At 38.8% G+C, this 18,006-nt stretch overlaps 1 protein-coding gene across 1 annotated transcript in view; it reads left to right on the forward strand.

Annotated features, from left to right (window-relative positions):
- Window positions 1-10,582: 10,582 nt before the first annotated feature.
- The window catches only part of SPDYA (speedy/RINGO cell cycle regulator family member A), a 41,510-nt gene continuing 34,086 nt past the window's right edge, over window positions 10,583-18,006 (forward strand). Inside the window, exons 1-3 of the mRNA XM_049903804.1 lie at window positions 10,583-10,817; window positions 12,866-12,924; window positions 16,030-16,115. Of these exons, the coding sequence (XP_049759761.1) occupies window positions 10,583-10,817; window positions 12,866-12,924; window positions 16,030-16,115 (380 nt within the window). The remainder of the gene's footprint in view (window positions 10,818-12,865; window positions 12,925-16,029; window positions 16,116-18,006) is intronic.

The raw sequence follows: 18,006 nt of genomic DNA on the forward strand, positions 1-18,006 counted from the left end.
CGTGGGTCAGGATAGAGGCATTTCCCGATTCACGTAGCCACAGGGACTGGAGAACCCAAGATCCACAGGTCAGACAGCAGGGCTCTTGCTCACAGCCTGTGAAAATTGATGAATCCCAGGATCGCCAGGCAAGATAGCAGGTAAGCTGCTAGTTCAAGTCCCAAGAACTGGAGGTCAGACGAACGGGAGCTGGCTGCAGAATCCAGAGCCATTTACAGCCTTGGAAACCCTATGGGACAGTTCTATTCTGCCCCATCGGGTCACTGTGAGTCAGAATCAATTCGATGGCAATGGGTATATCCCAGGCACCTGGAGAAGGGCTAGTTCAAGATCAAAAAATAAATAAATAAACAAAGGGTTCCTGCTTAGAACAGTAGATTTAACAACACCCCCCTCCTCACAAAAAGCTATAGTGGTCACACCTCTTTCTTTTTAAGTAGTCTCTTCTTATTTTTATGTAATTATTTTTACATAGCTGTAATTGTATGTACAATATAATTGCCTCTGTAAAGTTCACCTTTAAATCTTTGTTCTTCTGCTATTGAATTCTCCATTTATGGAGTACCTGCCAGTGTGTATGCAAGGCACTAGTTGGTCCTGTGGGGATACAGATGAGACCTGAAGTCCCAGCTCAACACGGTCTCACCGGCTAGGTAGAGGGAATAAATGGCTTTAGTACAAGACTGTTGTTGTTGTTAGGTGCCATCAAGTTGGTTCTGACTCATACAGGCCCTATGTACCATAGAATGAAACTCTGCCCAGTCCTGCACCATCCTTACAATCGTTGTTATGCTTGAGCCCACTGTTGCAACCACTGTGTCAATCCATCTCATTGAGGGTCTTCCTCTTTTCCGCTGACCCTGTACTTTACCAAGCATGATGTCTTTCTCCAGAGACTGATCCCTCCTGATAATATGTCCAAAGTATGTAAGACCCAGTCTCGCCATCCTTGCTTCTAAGGAGCATGCTGGTTGTACTTCTTCCAAGACAGTTTTGTTCACTCTTTTGAACAGTCCAGGATATATTCAACATTCGCCAACACCACAATTCAGAGGCATCGATTCTTCTTCTTCATCTTCCTTATTCATTGTCCAGCTTTCACGTGCATATAATGCGACTGAAAATACCATCGCTTGGGTCAGGCACACCTTAGTCTTCAAGGTAACATCTTTGTTTTTTAACACTTTAAAGAGATCCTTTGCAGCAGATATGCCCAATGAAATGCATCTTTTTATTTCTTGACTACTGCTTCCATGGGTGTTGATTGTGGATCCAAGTAAAATGAAATCCTTGACTACTTCAATTTTTTCTCCGTTTATCATAATGTGGCTCATTGGTCCAGTTGTGAGGATTTTTGTTTGCTTTATGTGAAGGTATAATTCATACTGAAGGCTGTGGTCTTTGATCCTTATTAATAAGTGCTTCAAGTCCTCTTCACTTTCAGCAAGAATGGTGGTTGTGTCATCTGCATAACACAGGTTGTTAATGAGTCTGCCTCCAATCCTGATTCCCTGTTCTTCTTCGTATAGTCCAGCATCTCAGATTATGTGCTCAGCATACAGATTGAATACGTATGGTGAAAGGATACAACCCTGACACACACCTTTCCTGAACTTAAACCACTCAGTATCCCATTCTGTCCAAACAACTGCCTCTTGATCTGTGTACAGGTTCCTCATGCGCACAACTAAGTGGTCTGGAATTCCCATTCTTCACAATGTGATCCATAATTTGTTATCATCCACACAGTAGAATGCCTTTGCGTAGTCAATAAAACACAGGTAAACATCCTTCTGGTATTCTCTGCTTTCAGCCAGGATCCATCTGACATCAGCAATGATATCCCTGGTTCCACGGCCTCTTCTGAATCTGGCCTGAATTTCTGGCAATTCTCTGTCAATATACCGCTGCAGCCGCATTTGAATGACCTTCAGCAAAATTTTGCTTGTGTGTGATATTAATGATATTGTTTGATAATTCCCACATTCAGTTGGATCACCTTTCTGGGGAATATGCATAAATATGGATCTCTTCCAGTCGGTTGGCCAGGTAGCTGTCTTCCAGATTTCTTGGCATAGACGAGTGAGCACTTCCAGTGCTGCAACCATTTGTTGAAACATCTCAGTTGATAGTCTGTCAATTCCTGGAGCCTTGTTTTTCACCAATGCCTTCAGCACAGCTTGGACTTCTTCCTTCAGTACCATCAGTTCCTGATCATATGCTACCTCTTGAAGTGGCTGAACACTGACTAATTCTTCTTGGTATAATGATTCTGTATATTCCTTTCATCTTCTTTTGATGCTTCCTGCATTGTTTAATATTTTTCCCCATAGAATCCTTCACTATTGTAACTTGAGACTTGATTTTTTTTTTTCAGTTCTTTCAGCTTGAGAAATGCTGAGCATGTTCTTCCCTTTTGGTTTTCTACCTCCAGCTCTTTGCACATGTCATTATAATACCTGACTTTGTTGTCTCAAGCCACCCTTTGAAATCTTCTGTTCAGTTCTTTTACTTCATCATTTCTTCCTTTTGCTTTAGCTGCTCGATGTTCGAGAGCAAGTTTCAGAGTCTCCTCTAACATCTATCTTGGTCTTTTCTTTCTTTCCCTGCCTTTTCAGTGACGTCTTGCTTTCTTCATGTGCGATGTCCTCGATGTCATTCCACAACTCATCTGGTCTTTGGTCAGATCTATTCTTAAGATGGTCTCTAAATTCAGGTGGGATATACTCGAAGTCGTATTTTGGCTCTTGTGGACTTACTCTGATTTTCTTCAGTTTCAGGTTGACTTTGCATATGAGCAATTGATAGTCTGTTCCATAGTTGGCCCCTGGTCTTGTTGTGACTGATGATATTGAGCTTTTCCAGTCAGTTTGATTCCTGCATATTCCATGTGGCAAGGTCCATGTCATCGTTTATGTTGGTGGAAAAATGTATTTGCAATGAAGAAGTCGTTGGTCTTGCAAAATTCTATCATTCAATCTCTGGAATTGTTTCTATCACCAAGGCCATATTTTCCAGCTACGGATCCTTTGTTTCCACCTTTTGCATTCCAATCACCAGTCAATATCAATGCATCCTGACTGCATGTTCGATCAATTTCAGACTGCAGGAAAAAAAACCAAACCCACTGCTGTCGAGTTGATTCTGACTCATAGAACAGCCCCATAGAGTTTCCAAGGAGCACCTGGCGGATTTGAACTGCCAACCTTTTGGTTAGCAGCTGTAGCACTTAACCACTACACCACCAGGGTTTCCCAGGCTGCAGAAGCTGATAAAAATCTTCAATTTCTTCATCTTTGGCCTTAGTGGTTGGTACGTAAATTTGAGTAATAGTCACATTAACTGGCCTTCCTTGTAGGTGTATGGATATTATCCTACCACTGACAGTATTATACTTCAAGATAGATCTTGAAATGTTCTTTTTGATGATGAATGCAACACCATTCTTCTTCGTCATTCCTGGCATAGTAGACTATATGATTGTCCTATTCAGAATGGCCAATAGCAGTCCATTTTAGCTCACTAATGCCTAGATATTGATGTTTATGCATTCCATTTCATTTTTGATGATTTCCAATTTTCCTAGATTCATACTTCGTACATTCCATGTTCTGATTATTAATGGATGTTTGTAGCTGTTTCTACTCTTTTTGAGTTGTGTCACATCAGCAAATGAAGGTCCCAAAAGCTTTACTCCATCTATGTCATTAAGGTCAACTCTACTTTGAGGAGGCAGCTCTTCCCCAGTCGTCTTTTGAGTGCCTTCCAACCTGGGGAGCTCATCTTATCAGACAGTGTTCCACTGCTATTCATAAGGTTTTCACTGGTTAATTCTCTTCAGAAGTAGTCTGTCTTAGTCTGGAAGCTCAGCTGAAGCCTGTCCTCAATGGGTGACCCTGCTGGTATGCAAATACCAGTGGTGTAGCTTCCAGCATCACAGCAACACACAGGCCCCCATAGTAGGACAAACTGACAGGCACATGGGGGAATACAAGATTAGACAATGAATAAAGGAAACCAAAGAAGAACTGATGCTTTTGAATTATGGTGTTGGCGAAGAATCTTGACTATACCATGGACTGCCAAGAGAACAAACAAATGAAGAAGTACAGTCGAATGCTCCTTAGAAGCAAAACTTCATTTTATGTACTGTGGACATGTTATCAGGAGGGACCAGTCCCTGGAGAAGGACATCAAGCTGGATAAAGTAGAGGGTCAGTGAAATAGAGGAAGACCTTCAACAAGATGGACACAGTGGCTGCTAAGATGGGCTCAAACATAGAAACAATTTTGAGGATGCCACAGGATCAGGCAGTGTTTCCTTCTGTTGTCCAGTTGTACATGGGGTCCCTGTGAGTGGTAACCTACTCCAGGGCACCTAACAATACAAGACTGACTTTGATAAGCACCCAAGGGAAAGAGGTTGAGTTAGGAAGCAAGAAAAAAATCTAGGAGGGTAGCGTGACTTTCTTTCTCCAGGGCCTTGCCCACAGAGTAAGTCTGGCAGGCTAAAGGCGGAAGTTTGGTTTCTTTTCTAACTGGCTCTTCCGCATGCCTGGGCGGCTGAGGACCTCCCCCTCACCAGGCCCCGAGGAGGGGGCGGGAGAGGCACAGCGTGTAGGCGCGCTGCCCCGGCCAGCCCCGCCCCCAGCGGCGGGCGCTGCGCTCTGATTGGCCTCGGGCTGGTTGGCGGGACGTCTCTCCAGATCGTGCTGCCGTCGAGCAGGCTGCGAGCAACCGTCTGAGGGGCCCGGAGTGCTCTGGTCGAGGCTCCTCGCCGCCGGCCGGTCCCCTGCTCACCTAGCCCCAGATTTTCGCAGGTACCTTCGGCTCACACCTGGAGGTCGGGCCCCGCCAGCGAAGATCCAGTTTCTGTGGCGCCAGGCCCCTCCATTCCCTCTCCCACCCGGACGGACCGTCGCTCCCCTTGTGTCGGAATGTGGCGGCATCGCCACCAGCCTCTTCCCCACATCCTTTCACCTGGGAATGCCCCGTGGGGACTTCGCTGCCCCGAGAGCACCGCGTTCCCAGCTCAGGGGCTGGGGTGCGGGGGGGGACTCAGCGGGGAGGCTCTGGGCTGTGGAGCGGGGAAACGCAGGGGATCACCTTGCGTTTGTGAAAAAGGAGGGAGGCCAAGAGGTGGCACTCTTTGTTTGCGATGTTTGTGGGGGATATCGGGGTCATTTTGCGCTCCCGGCTTAGCGTGTGGTGGGGCCGGGGGGAGGAAGGGCTCGCCTGTGCTGTCCAGGGGCCAAAAGGAGACGTGACCGGGCCCGAAGCCCGCGACTGGGGGCTCCCGTCAGGTGGCCGGCGAGCAGTGATCTGCTGCGGGCCTCTTCGGGCCGAGTGGCCCGGAAGAAGCGGCCTTATCAGTAGCCCCTGCTTCCAACCCCGCTGGCTTGCCTCCCTTATTCTTTGAGGACAGTGGTATTTCAATAAGCTCTGCTTCTCTTTTGGAGCCCTGGTAGCGCAGTGGTTAAGAGGCTGCTAACCAAAACGTAGGCAGTTGGAATCGACCAGCCGCTCCTTGGAAACCCTATGGGGCAGTTCTGCCCTGTTCTATAGGGTCCCTGTGAGTCCACGGCAAAGGTTTTTGGGTTTTTTTTTTTTTACTGCCTCTTTTTTAGTTGCGCTCCGTTAAACACATTTTTCTCAGGACCGTCCTCATCAGAATCTTGAAATCCAAGCTGGTGAATCCCAGTGTTAGGCTCTTGGCTCATTTTTCCAAATTTACAAATGTTATTTTCTTACATTTTCAGTACGGTTGGAGACCAAATAGACAACTTTAAAAACAAAAACCTTTGAAGTAATGTAGCATTTAGAGACTAACAAACTCACACTATGTTAAAATTGAGGTAATGTCTCTTTACAGATCCTATCCTCTAACAAGCCTATTTTAAAATACCTATGATCTCTCTTACCGATACAATTTTCTTAACATTTCAGGTATATTTAGTAGATCAGGAGAAATTTAACTGTTTCCAGTATTCAGACTCTTCTTCCTTGAAGGACACCCTTCTTATAAAAGAGCTAATGATACGATAATAAGAGCTGCTATATATTGAGTTTTTACTATGCATTCAGCACTGTGCTAGGCATTATCTAGTTCCTTTCCTCATTAATTCTACAAGATATGTATTATTAATAACACATAACATACCAAGTTCTTAATAGATGCTTTTATTATCTCAGTCCTGTGCGTGAGGAAACTGAGACTCCCAGAAGTAGCCTAAGGTCACATAGCGAATGGTAGAATGAGGTCTTAAATTCAAGTCCATTCTCCAATATTTTAACAGATAATCTCAACTTACTGTCCCTTCTGCTGTCAGATGCACATAAGTATCCTCTGTCTTTAAAAAAAAAAAAAAAATCCTTATTTCACTGTTTTCCCTTCTAGCTGCTATTAATTTTCTTTCTTCCAATCATTGCCACATTATAAAGAGTGGGGGAGGGTGAGTGGGTTCATACCTCCTACCTCATTTTCTCGCACATCACTAATTTAATTCTAGTCAATCTGATTTCCATTTATTCCCACGGCTTTGTTGAATGTAACCCAGTAACAAAAATGTAACACTGCTTTATTCACTCATGGGTTGAATTTCCAATCAGATTTGAACTTATGGAAACAGCCATGCCTTAGTGTTTATTTTACAGACACCATAGCACCTAGCACTGGGCTGGGGCCAAAAGTATAACAATTAGATGATTGATTAAATTAGAAAAATTAGAGCTTTGATAATAGCCGCAGTCCAGGATATTTTTCTTAAATTTACTCTATTGTTTGTCAATAATTAGATTCTCCTGGTTATGGTGGGAAAAAAAATGCTATAGACATATCAATAAGAATTCTTTTTTTTAAGAGTTATTTTGTTTTAGCAAAAAGGTGATAAGCCAGTCTTTCTTTCCCACAGTAATGACTTATTTAACCAAGTCACATTGCATTGTGTACATTTACACTGCTAATGCTAGAATTAAATTTATATAAACTATTTTTTTTTTTTTTATAGCCTTAAGGAGCGCTGGTGACATAGTGGTTAAGAGCTTGGCTGCTAACCAAAAGGTCAGCGGTTCAAATCACCAACTGCTCCTTGGAAACCCTATGGGACCATTCTACTCTGTCCTATAGTGTCTCCATGAGTTGGAACTGACTAGACAGCACCTAACAACCTAACAACAACAACATAGCCTTATAGTTGGGTTTATGTTTCCTGGCAAGGGGACTATAAGTGTTTTACATATGATTTCATTTAATCCTTAAACAGCTCTTTAATAGTTAAAGAGTGTGGGGGCTATGTACTCAAATGAATCTCCAAACTACTTCTACTTCTTCCATTGTATGATTCTGTAAACCACCACCACTCTTTATATAGCCCCCAGGGAGAAGAAATTATTTCAGATGCCTAAAGATTAACCATGGTCTATTTACAAAAAAGAAAAATCCCAGACATCCTGTTCAAGTAAAAATTCTGCTATGATTTTTCTTAATATTGCTACCAAATGAAAAACCTGTTGCCATCGAGTTGATTCCGACTCATAGCGACCCTAGAGGACAGAGTAGCGCTGCCCCATAGAGTTTCCAAGGAGCACCTGGTGGATTTGAACTGCCAACCTTTTGGTTAGCAGCCATAGCTCTTAACCGCTATGCCACTGCTACAGTTCATGTTAAACTCATTAAAGAATTTTGTCATACGAGCATAGTTTCACCTGGCTTCCCTTTCCTGTCTCTTGCCCTTCCCAAATGGCCTATATATTAAATTACCATTCATTCTTCTCCTCTTGCTTGCCGTCAGAACTCTCATTCACTTAGTATATCTAAACTTGAGGCAAAATTAAAAGCTACCTCAAGGTGAAATTTGACCAAAAATGAACCATTGATATCTTCTATCCTTAAATCCTCTCCAGTATTTTCTTATCAACCCCAAGGAATCTTTATTTGGGACATTTCAGAAATTTCCTTCCTGTTTTCTCAAATTTTTATATGAAGTATCCCAATATATCCATAAGTGTTTAGGGGAATAGTGTGAAAGGCGTACTGCGAGTATGACATTTATTGTATTTTATCTTTTTTATTGATAGAAAATTTACTATTTCATGATATATCCATTTTTAAAAAATATATAAACACTCTTTTAAGCATGCTGTGATGCTGGATGTTCTGTTGTTATCCATAGCTTTTCACTGGCTGATTTTGGGGAGTAGATTGCCAGGCCTTTCTTCCTAGTCTGATTAATCTGGAAGCTCCTGAGAAGAAAGGGTAATGAAACTTCAGCTCACTTACTTTGGCCATGCCATTAAGAAAGACTAATTGCTAGAGAAAGACATCATAAAGTTGAGGTCAAAGAAAATGAGGAAAACCCTCAATGAGGTGGGTTGACATAATAGCCACAACAATGGACCCAAACATACCAACGATCATGAATATGGAACAGGACCAGGCAACATTTCATTGTGTTATATCCAAAAGTTCACCATGAGTCAGAGCGGACTTCTGAGCAACTAACAACAACATGCTGCTGCACAGGTGTCAGTAGAGCTTTCAGACTAAAACAGAGTAGGAAGAGAGGCCTGTCAATCTACTTCCAAAAAGTCAGCCTATGAAAATCAGAATGATCTGATCCTGTTGTGCATGGGGTCTGGGGCCAACTTGTCAGCAGCTACCAACAACAACAACCATTGAGTAAAATTGACTTCCCAGAAGATGTATTCTATATTCTGGTACACTCGCTCTAGCCCTGACACCCCAATTTCAGAAGTATGACTAACTACTACTTAGTTTTTTCCATCTAGATGTAAGGCTATTCTTCAAAAAAAAGATACAGATGAGACCTCCAGCTGTCTCCCAGATGAGGTGGGTAGGAAAGAGCAGGAAGTTCTTACACAAGTTTCAAGGCTCAATTTGAGCTTCAACCACCTATTCCTTTTTCTATGGAGTTTGTACAACCCCATCCACAACTCCATAATTGTCTTTAATTTGCCTAGACCTTAAGATCTAGGAAGATGGGGAAGAGGAGGGAAGCAAAGTAGGGGAAAAGAAGCAATTATAAAACGGATTAAGTATAATTTTTTCATAATCTAGCCCTGGACTGTATAATACAGTAGCCACTAGCCACATACAGCTTTTGAGCACTTGAAATGTGGCTGGTTCAACTGAAGAACTGAACTTTAAACTTTAAAACTTAAGGAATGTAAAATATTTTTCCCTTAACCACTGCATGGTTTTGGTAGGACTGAATTTCACCTTAACTGTTGAAAATTTAGCATCTGAATTGAGATGTGCTGTAAGTGTAAGGGACCAGATTTCAAAGACTTAGTATGAAAAAAAGAATGTAATATATCTCATTATTAACTTATATACTGATTACATGTAGAAGTGATGTTTTGGATTACTGGGTTACATAAAATGTACTATTAAAATTTATTCCACCTGTTTATTTGTACTTTTTTAATGTGGCTTTAAAATATTTCTTTTTTTTTTTCTTTTCTTTAAAATATATGAACTTACATATACAGCTTTCACTATATTGCACAGTGCTCATCTAGCCCCACTACCTCCAGTCTTATTTTCCCTTCCTTCCTCAGCAGGGAAGTTTCTGAGGGTCAGGAAGGAGAATCTGTACCTAACTCCTTGAACACCAAGGGAGACATGGCTGCCAGGGTCACTGTGAGTTATGGATTCAGGTTCTCATTAGGGTCTTAGAGTAGTTTCAGCTTTGTCTCTTCATACCTCCATTTCCCTAACTATAGTATAATGTTTATTAATTACCACCAAACATGGTAACATTTTTGCATATGGTTAAATATTGGTGGATTAACTTCCTTTCAGGCTTATTCAGTAATAACATTATCCCAGTGCCATGGAGTCAATTTCATATATACTTATAATCAGCTACTCACATAGCATTGTCATAGTCTCATAACTTTAAAAATTAGATTCTCAACTTATGAGAATCCCTCAAAGCACATATATCACACATTTCTTTGTTAGAATTGTTTTTAATTTTTTAACAAATACCAATAAATGCTTGTTGAACATACCAAAGAGTTTACCAATAAGAAAATATGTTTTTGTTGAGGGGCTGTTACTTTTAAAAGTAAAACTGATAATAATTAAGTTCTAGAAATAGTTTGCCTTGTTCTGTAAAAATTTTGAGGTCGCATATAACATAAATAACATAATAAAATTATATTACTATATAAGTAGAATAAAAAACTGTCAGGAAAAAAAGAACATCACCAATAGATTATAAACTTAGCATAATTTCTATAATTAGCTTTCAAATTTGGTTTTGACTTTCCTAGTAGCCAAAGAAAAATGGTATACAGAATCTCTTATATAATTCTTAGTACTTGGGAAGAGGAAGTATATCAGCTACCCAGAGGAAACACAGCTTTTTCCTAGCACTAAATTCTAAAAGTAATTTCCCACTGAGTTGCTGTCACAACATTTTAATAACAAGTTCAGTAACATTTTATATGAATGCATCTTGTAGCTTCATTGAGTTAGTTGTTTTTATGTAGAAATGAGTAAGAGTATGATAAATAATTGTATTTTTTATTTTCACAGGAATCTTGGGAAACCAAAATGAGGCACAATCAGATGTGTTGTGAGACACCACCTACTGTCACTGTTCATGTAAAATCAGGGTCGAATAGATCACATCAGCCTAAAAAAACCATTAATCTGAAGCGTCCTATTTTTAAAGATAGTTGGCAAGCATCTGAAAAAAATGCACAAAGTAACAGCAAATCTAAACGCCCCAAAGGACCTTGTCTAGTTATACAGCGTCAGGAAATGACAGCTTTCTTTAAATTATTTGGTAGGTTTAAAATATTGCAAAACTGGTAATTGTAAAGTACTTATTTAGAATGTAAATATCTATTTTTATCATTTTCAAGTAATTAAAGAGAATGCTGTTATTTTCTATGTCACATTTCCCATCTTTGACCATATTTGTTTTTGCTTTATCTTTTTTTTTTTTTTTTTATGTTGGGTTTTAATTTGCTTGCTCTTGGATTAAAAATTCAGACTTATCTAGCTTCTAAGACTACTTAGGTCCAGATGTCAAATGTAAGTTTTGGGCAGCTCAGGTTCATAGCATGACTTTTGCTTGACCTAAAGTAATACTACTGCATGAAGTCTTAGGTGAGCAGACCGGCTCAGTTTGCCGGGCCCTGAGGGGTTTCCTGAGATTGTCAGTATTAAATAGGGCCAATGGGAGAAGTTTCAGTATTGCACCTTGGAAATATTGCTTAAAAATTAACTGTCCTTTGTCATTATGCTCATATAATGAAAATTAGTTTGAATTTGTTCAGAGCATGAGACAACGCTACTTTTCTGATAAATCTCTTTAAAAAAAAAAGAAAAAACTTTTTTTTTTTTTTTTTACTTTACAAATAGCCAAAATGAAACTTGTTATAAGTACTCCTACTGGCCAAGAAAGAGAAGGGGTTTTGTTTTTTGTTGTTGCTGTTTAGGTAGGGTAGCAAGTAGACAGTGACAGTGATAGAATTGATTAGAAAAAGGGGTAGGATTTATGGATTTTGGTAAATATCTGTGGGAATGGAACAAATCTGGTCAGGTAGAAAGCAAAGTCTTGTAGATCCTTGTAACAGGCTTCCTTGTTTGTAGAGGACGGCCAGGTGCTGCATATAAAAGAAGTGAGCTGGGGACAAGAGTCTTTGGACTCCTGAGAGAACATAAATCTTTTTTTTTTTTTAAAGCGGGGGGGCACAAACTTGTTAAGATTTAAAGAAAAGCAAAATGAGAAGATGAGATTAGAAGAAAAAAAAACTGTATAGGGAATGTAAATAGAAAAACATCAGGATCTAGAATGCTGTTAATACAAGTTTCTCTGTCATTATTATGGGTAGAACAAAATTACTACCCAAAAACTTTTTTAGTACCCATAAGTGATCATGAGAAATAAGAGAAAATACCTGGCTGTGCCATTTTAGGTCACTTAAAAAATGGAAATGTAATTAATGTCACAGAAATTGATTATTCTCAGAAAATAACTATTCTTGGAGATTTCTGAGGTGTAAAATGAATATAAAGAAGTTATGCTTTGTTGCTTAACTTAAAATGCAGGGAGTAGAAGAGATGGGGAAAAAGCAGATTTTCCCAGGTTATAGTCTAACAACTACCAATATATTTTAGCCCTTGAAAATTGCAATAAATGTTTTGACCTACTTTTTGGATATTATTCTTTTTCTAACAGTATTTTTCTTTGTAGATCTTTTTGTCAGATACTCAGTTTTCAAATGTTAATTATAAGTTGTTAATGAATTGTGAACCTTTTTACGTAAATATTCTCATGTAAATTCAAATAATAGATAAGTGGAACAGAGGTAAGTAGGAGGAGAGAAGAAGAATCCAAAACTAAAAATACCCTGGAGCCTAAAAGGAGAAAGGAGTAGAAAAAGTAAAACATATTTAGAAAACAGAGTACTCATTAAGTCATGATCTCGCAGAGACTGAGTTAGCTTATATCAGAGTGCATTTCCACCTGTTAAAGACTGATTTTGTAAAGGAATAACGAGGTAGTTTAGAACTACCCAAGACGCGTTTCTCAAAGTGCTAATGGACATTAAATAAATCAAACAATTCTAACACCCCTCCAATCTGAGGTATACGCTAAGGCAAATCAGATGAGAAGACAGAGAATGAGGTGGTAGCTTTTTGTCTGTCCGGTGCTTGTAATGGTAGTAAATACACCAAAGAGCTGGAAACTGCACCTAAGATAACACTGGTACGTGCATTTGCCTTTGATCTCTAAGCATCATTTATAATCTTATGTAGAAATTAATTTTTCAGAAAGAAACATTCTGCCTTTAAAAGACAAGTCATAGCTGTCTTTTGTTGTAGATGATGATTTAATTCAAGATTTCTTATGGATGGACTGCTGCTGTAAAATTGCAGACAAGGTAAATTTGGTAACAAAAGCATTAACCAGCATTGTGTTCCTGAGCCCTCAGAACGTTAATGAGACCTTTTAAGAATTTTGTCTTATTAAAGTTAGGAAAGAATGAACCTGCATTGTTCCTTCAAACTAGAATCCTTACACATTAACTTTTTAAATTAGTATGCACCATAGATCCATTCTATACTCAGGGAATTGTAGAACATTGTTGACAGATTTAAATGGCCTTTAGTTCATATTTGTTTAATTGGAAGCAAGAAGCAATATAGACTTAATATATTTTTTGTTAGAATTGTTATCTTTCATCAGGCTGTGGAAAAAGAATATTCTGAGATTTACCCCACTAAACCTGTTACACATATTAATGTTTAATATTTTGTAAGTAATTTACATAAAGCAAATTCCAATAATCTTGTAAGGTAAAATTTGTTCAACACGTTCTTTATTTAGAAATCAGTGTTTCATAAAAGAAGATCATGCCACTAGCTTAATATACTAGGAACAGTGATGTTTCTATACCCTTAAGAATTAGCTAAATGGTCAAGATTTCAGCTTTGTAAATGTCATTTTAGACATATTAGAAAATTCAGCATGACTTCACATCATACAGTACTGTGACAACCTACAGAAAAGGGAATGAACAGAGACTAGCTTGTGATCAAATACCAATTTAGTATTGATGTGAACATTTTTATTTCAAGCTTAAGAAGACAAAGGTAAAATTGGAGATTTTTTATTTTGGAAAATTTCATACATTTACAACTTGAAGTAGAGAGAGTAGAACAAAGAACCTCCATGTGCCTATCATCCAGCTACAGCGATCATCAACTCTTGGCCATTCTGTTTCTTCTAAACTCTCCTCTCTAAACTGGATTATTTTGAAGCAAATCCCAGACATTCTAACATTTTACCAATAAATATTTCCTGGTGTATCTTTCAAAGATTAGGGCTCTTCCCAAGAGACAGAAAGGGCCACATAAACCAGTGACTACATCATCCTGAGACCAGAAGAACTAGATGGTGCCTGGCCACAACCGATGACTGCCCTGACAGGGAACACAACAGAGAACCCCTGAGGGAGCAGGAGGGCAGTGGGATGCAGACCCCAAATTCTCATAAAAAGACTAGACTTAATGGTCTGACTGAGACTAGAAAGACCGCGGTGGTCATGACCCCCAGACCTTCCATTGGCCCAGGACAGGAACCATTCCCGAAACCAACTCTTCAGACGTGGATTGGACTGCACAATGGGTTGGAGAGGGATGCTGGTGAGGAGTGAGCTTCTTGGATCAGGTGGACATTTGAGGCTATGTTGGCATCTCCTCTGGGGGGGAGATGAGAGGGTAGAGGGGTTTAGAAGCTGGCGAAATGGACACGAAAAGAGAGAGTGGAGGGAGGGAGCGGGCTGTCTCATTAGGGGGAGAGCAATTGGGAGTATGTAGCAAGGTGTATATAAGTTTTTGTGTGAGAGACTTGATTTGTAAATTTCCACTTAAAGCACAATAAAAATTAAAAAAAAGAAAAAAGGGCTCTTTTTAAACAATCATGATGTCACTAATCTTTTTTTTATATTGTACTTTAGACGAAGGTTTACTGAAACAAACTTGTTTCTCATTAAACAGTACACATATTGTTTTACGACATTGGTTAACAACGCCATGACATGTCAACGCTCCCCCATCTCAACCTTGGGTTCCCTGTTACCACCTTTCCAGTTCCCTCCTACCTTCTAGTCCTTGCCCCTGGGCCGGTATCCCCCTTTAGTCTCATTTTGCTCTATGGATCTATCCAATCTTTGGCTGAAGGGTGAACCTCAGGAGTGACTTCATTACTGAGCTGAAAGGGTTTCCAGGGGCCATACTCCCAGGGTTTCTCTAGTCTCTGTCAGGGCAGCAAGTCTGGACTTTCTTTTTGAGTCAGAATTCTGTTCTACATTTTTCTCCAGCTCTGTCTGGGACTGTCCATTGTGATCCCTGTCAGAGCAGTTAGTGGTGGTAGCCAGGCACCATCTAGTTGTATTGGACTCAGTCTGGTGGAGGCCGTGTCACTAATACTTTTGAAAATGATCACTAATGCCTTAATATTATCAAATACCCAGTTCATGTGAAGTTAGTTTTTTTTTTTTTTAATGTTTTGAGTTGAGTACATTACAGTCATTGGACAGCAGGGGGCAGTGTTTGAAAAGTAACCAGGAGTACTATATCTTTTAACACTGTTTCAAGAGTCCTCTGCTGAAACAGTGGTTAAGTGTTTGGATGCTAACCGAAATGTCAGCAATTCCAATTAACAGCTGCTCCATGGAAACCCTAGGGGGCAGTTCTACTCTGTCCTGTAGGGTCACTATGAGTCAGAATCCACTCAGCGGCAACGGGTTTGGTTTTGGCTTGCTACTGAAAGTTACCTGGAAAACTTGGAATCATCTTTGTGGCCAAGCTTGTGAAGATGAGATGAATAGGCATTTTAGGTAGGGAATCTAATACATCAAATTACAACTTGTTTGTAATTTGAATAGTCAGAACTTGACATAATGTCCTAATAGCAGACTAGACATCTTTATAATAATGCATTTAAATGACTTTTCCCCATGAAAACAGCAAAGTTATTCTAATTTCTGATTAGGCGGTCATTTTAAAAAGTGAGTATGAATGTGTGCAACGAACTCAAAAGGTTTAAGAAAGAAATATGTATATATATGTACATATATATACATACATCATAGATACCAAGCAAACATGGCAAAATATTGACTCTAGGTAATGGATATATGGTTATTCATTTCAGTATTCCAACTTCTCTATAGGTTTGAAATTTAAGTTAGGGAAAAATTGAGTTTTTAGTTAAAAAATATTGGCAATATAAAATTTAGAAGTTCATCTAGTTATAATTTTAATTATGATAGATGGTCAAGAACTATTTCTCATTGTTCATATAGATTACAGAAAACAAAAAAAAAGTGCTCAAATAAATAGATAATTCTATAATAAGGATAAATAAATAATGTTCTATTGTTTTCACTTATTCATCAAAAATTTTAAAAGTTAACTATTTTAATGCAGTTTTACTTATTAAAACAAACCATTGATATTAATCTTTAACTTTTTTCCTATAGTATCTTCTGGCTATGACCTTTGTTTATTTCAAGAGGGCTAAATTTACTATAAATGAGCACACCAGGATAAATTTCTTTATTGCTCTGTAAGTATGCTTTCTACTAAGTGATTTTTGTGGTAGTTACTTATAATGTATGTAACCTTTTTTAAAACAGGCTTTTTAAAGTCTTATATAATCTTTGAATAGGTCTTCCTGTATAAAAGCATTACATTTTTACCTTCCTAGGGTATTTTCTATGTTCTTTTCACTGACCTCATCATGCTGTTACAGTTCCATATTGCACTTGAGTTTGTATTGTGTCTGTTATCCTTTTTCAGAGTTTTCCCATATAAATTATCTCAGATTTGTCTCTTTTGGACTTAGATATTATTTTAAAGCTAGAGTATTCTCTGAGATTTCCAGTTAATATATAGTAAAATCATCATCATCATTGTCGTTTTACATTGAACAGCTTGTGGAAACACTCTTTGTGGAATTATGTGTATAACATAAGGAGTTATTTATATCTGATACCATTAATATTCACTATCTTACTGAACACAATGGACTGTGACAAAGGAATAGTTTGTTTCCCAATTCTTCTGTTGATTTTATGTTAGATACTTCATACTAGCTTTGTGATCTGTTAAATGGTTTTAATGACATGGTTTTCTAATCAATAGGTCAGAATGCTGCTAGAATCAATGTAATTTAAGAATATATTTCCATACCTACCCTATACCTGAATATAATGATACAGTTGTAATGTTTGATTATGATTTTAAGTACTTTACTAGGGAACCACATATAAAAATATTTACGTTGAATACTACAGTAGCTGTCAGTCCTGAAGAATAATTTTTTACTCAAGTGTGTTTAATTCAGAATCAAAGAGTTATTAAGTAGGGCTAGAAGAAACTGATCTCTCCATGTATTCAGGGGACACATTTTCTAGTGAATTAGGGAAAAATGAACTTGATAACAGTCAGCATGTGTAAAATTTTGTGATTGCAAAATTGGGGAGACATGTAATGGAACAAGTAAATCTGTACAACCAGAATGCTCCTTAGAAGCAAGGATAGCAAGACTACATCTCACATACTTTGGACATGTTATCAGGAGGGATCAGTCCCTGGGGAAGGACATCATGCTTGGTAAAGTAGAGAGTCAGCGAAAAAGAGGAAGACCCTTGACAAGATGGATTGACACAGCGGCTGCAACAATGAATTCAAACAGCAACAATTGAGAGGATGGTGCAGGACTGGGCAGTGTTTCGTTCTGTTGTACACAGGGTCAGTATGAGTCAGAACTGACTCGACAGCACCTAACAACAACAGCATAATGGTATTCGCTAATACTTATGTGTAAGGGTTATGTGCGAGGCACCACAAAAATGTTTTAAATACATTAACTCATTTAATCTTCTCTACAATATACCTTTTTTTTTTTTCCTTAACCCCCATTTTACAGATAAGGAAACTGAGACTTAGGAAGATAAGTACTTTCTAAGATCACAAAAGTTAGTAAGCAGCAAAGCTGGGGCATAAATTCAGGCATGATGCCAAAGTCTTAGCCATTGACCACTAAGCTATATTGCTACTTACATGTCTGAAGCTTTGCATTTTATCTGTATGTCTATGCAATATCTGGAGCCTTGGTGGTCCAGTGGTTAAGAGCTCGGCTGCTAACCAAAAGGTTGGTAGTTCAAATCCACCAGCTGCTCCTTGGGCACCCTATGTGGCAGTTCTTCTCTGTCCTATAGGGTTGCTATGAGTTGGAATCAACTTGATGTCAAGGTTAGGTTAGATTAAGCAATATCTATTTTGTAGTTTTTTTTCTCACCTGAGAATTAAAAACAAACCCAAAGAAGCTTTAGTTTAATATGACTGATATTGGATTTGTCTCCTTTGCTTTGTAGTTATTACTAGTAAAGCACTATGTCAGCTTACACTGCAGTCATCTATAAGGTTGCTGTTGTAATTATCTACTGCTGCTA

Source organism: Elephas maximus, chromosome 12 (genome assembly GCF_024166365.1).
Source record: "Elephas maximus indicus isolate mEleMax1 chromosome 12, mEleMax1 primary haplotype, whole genome shotgun sequence".
Lineage (NCBI taxonomy): Eukaryota > Metazoa > Chordata > Mammalia > Proboscidea > Elephantidae > Elephas > Elephas maximus.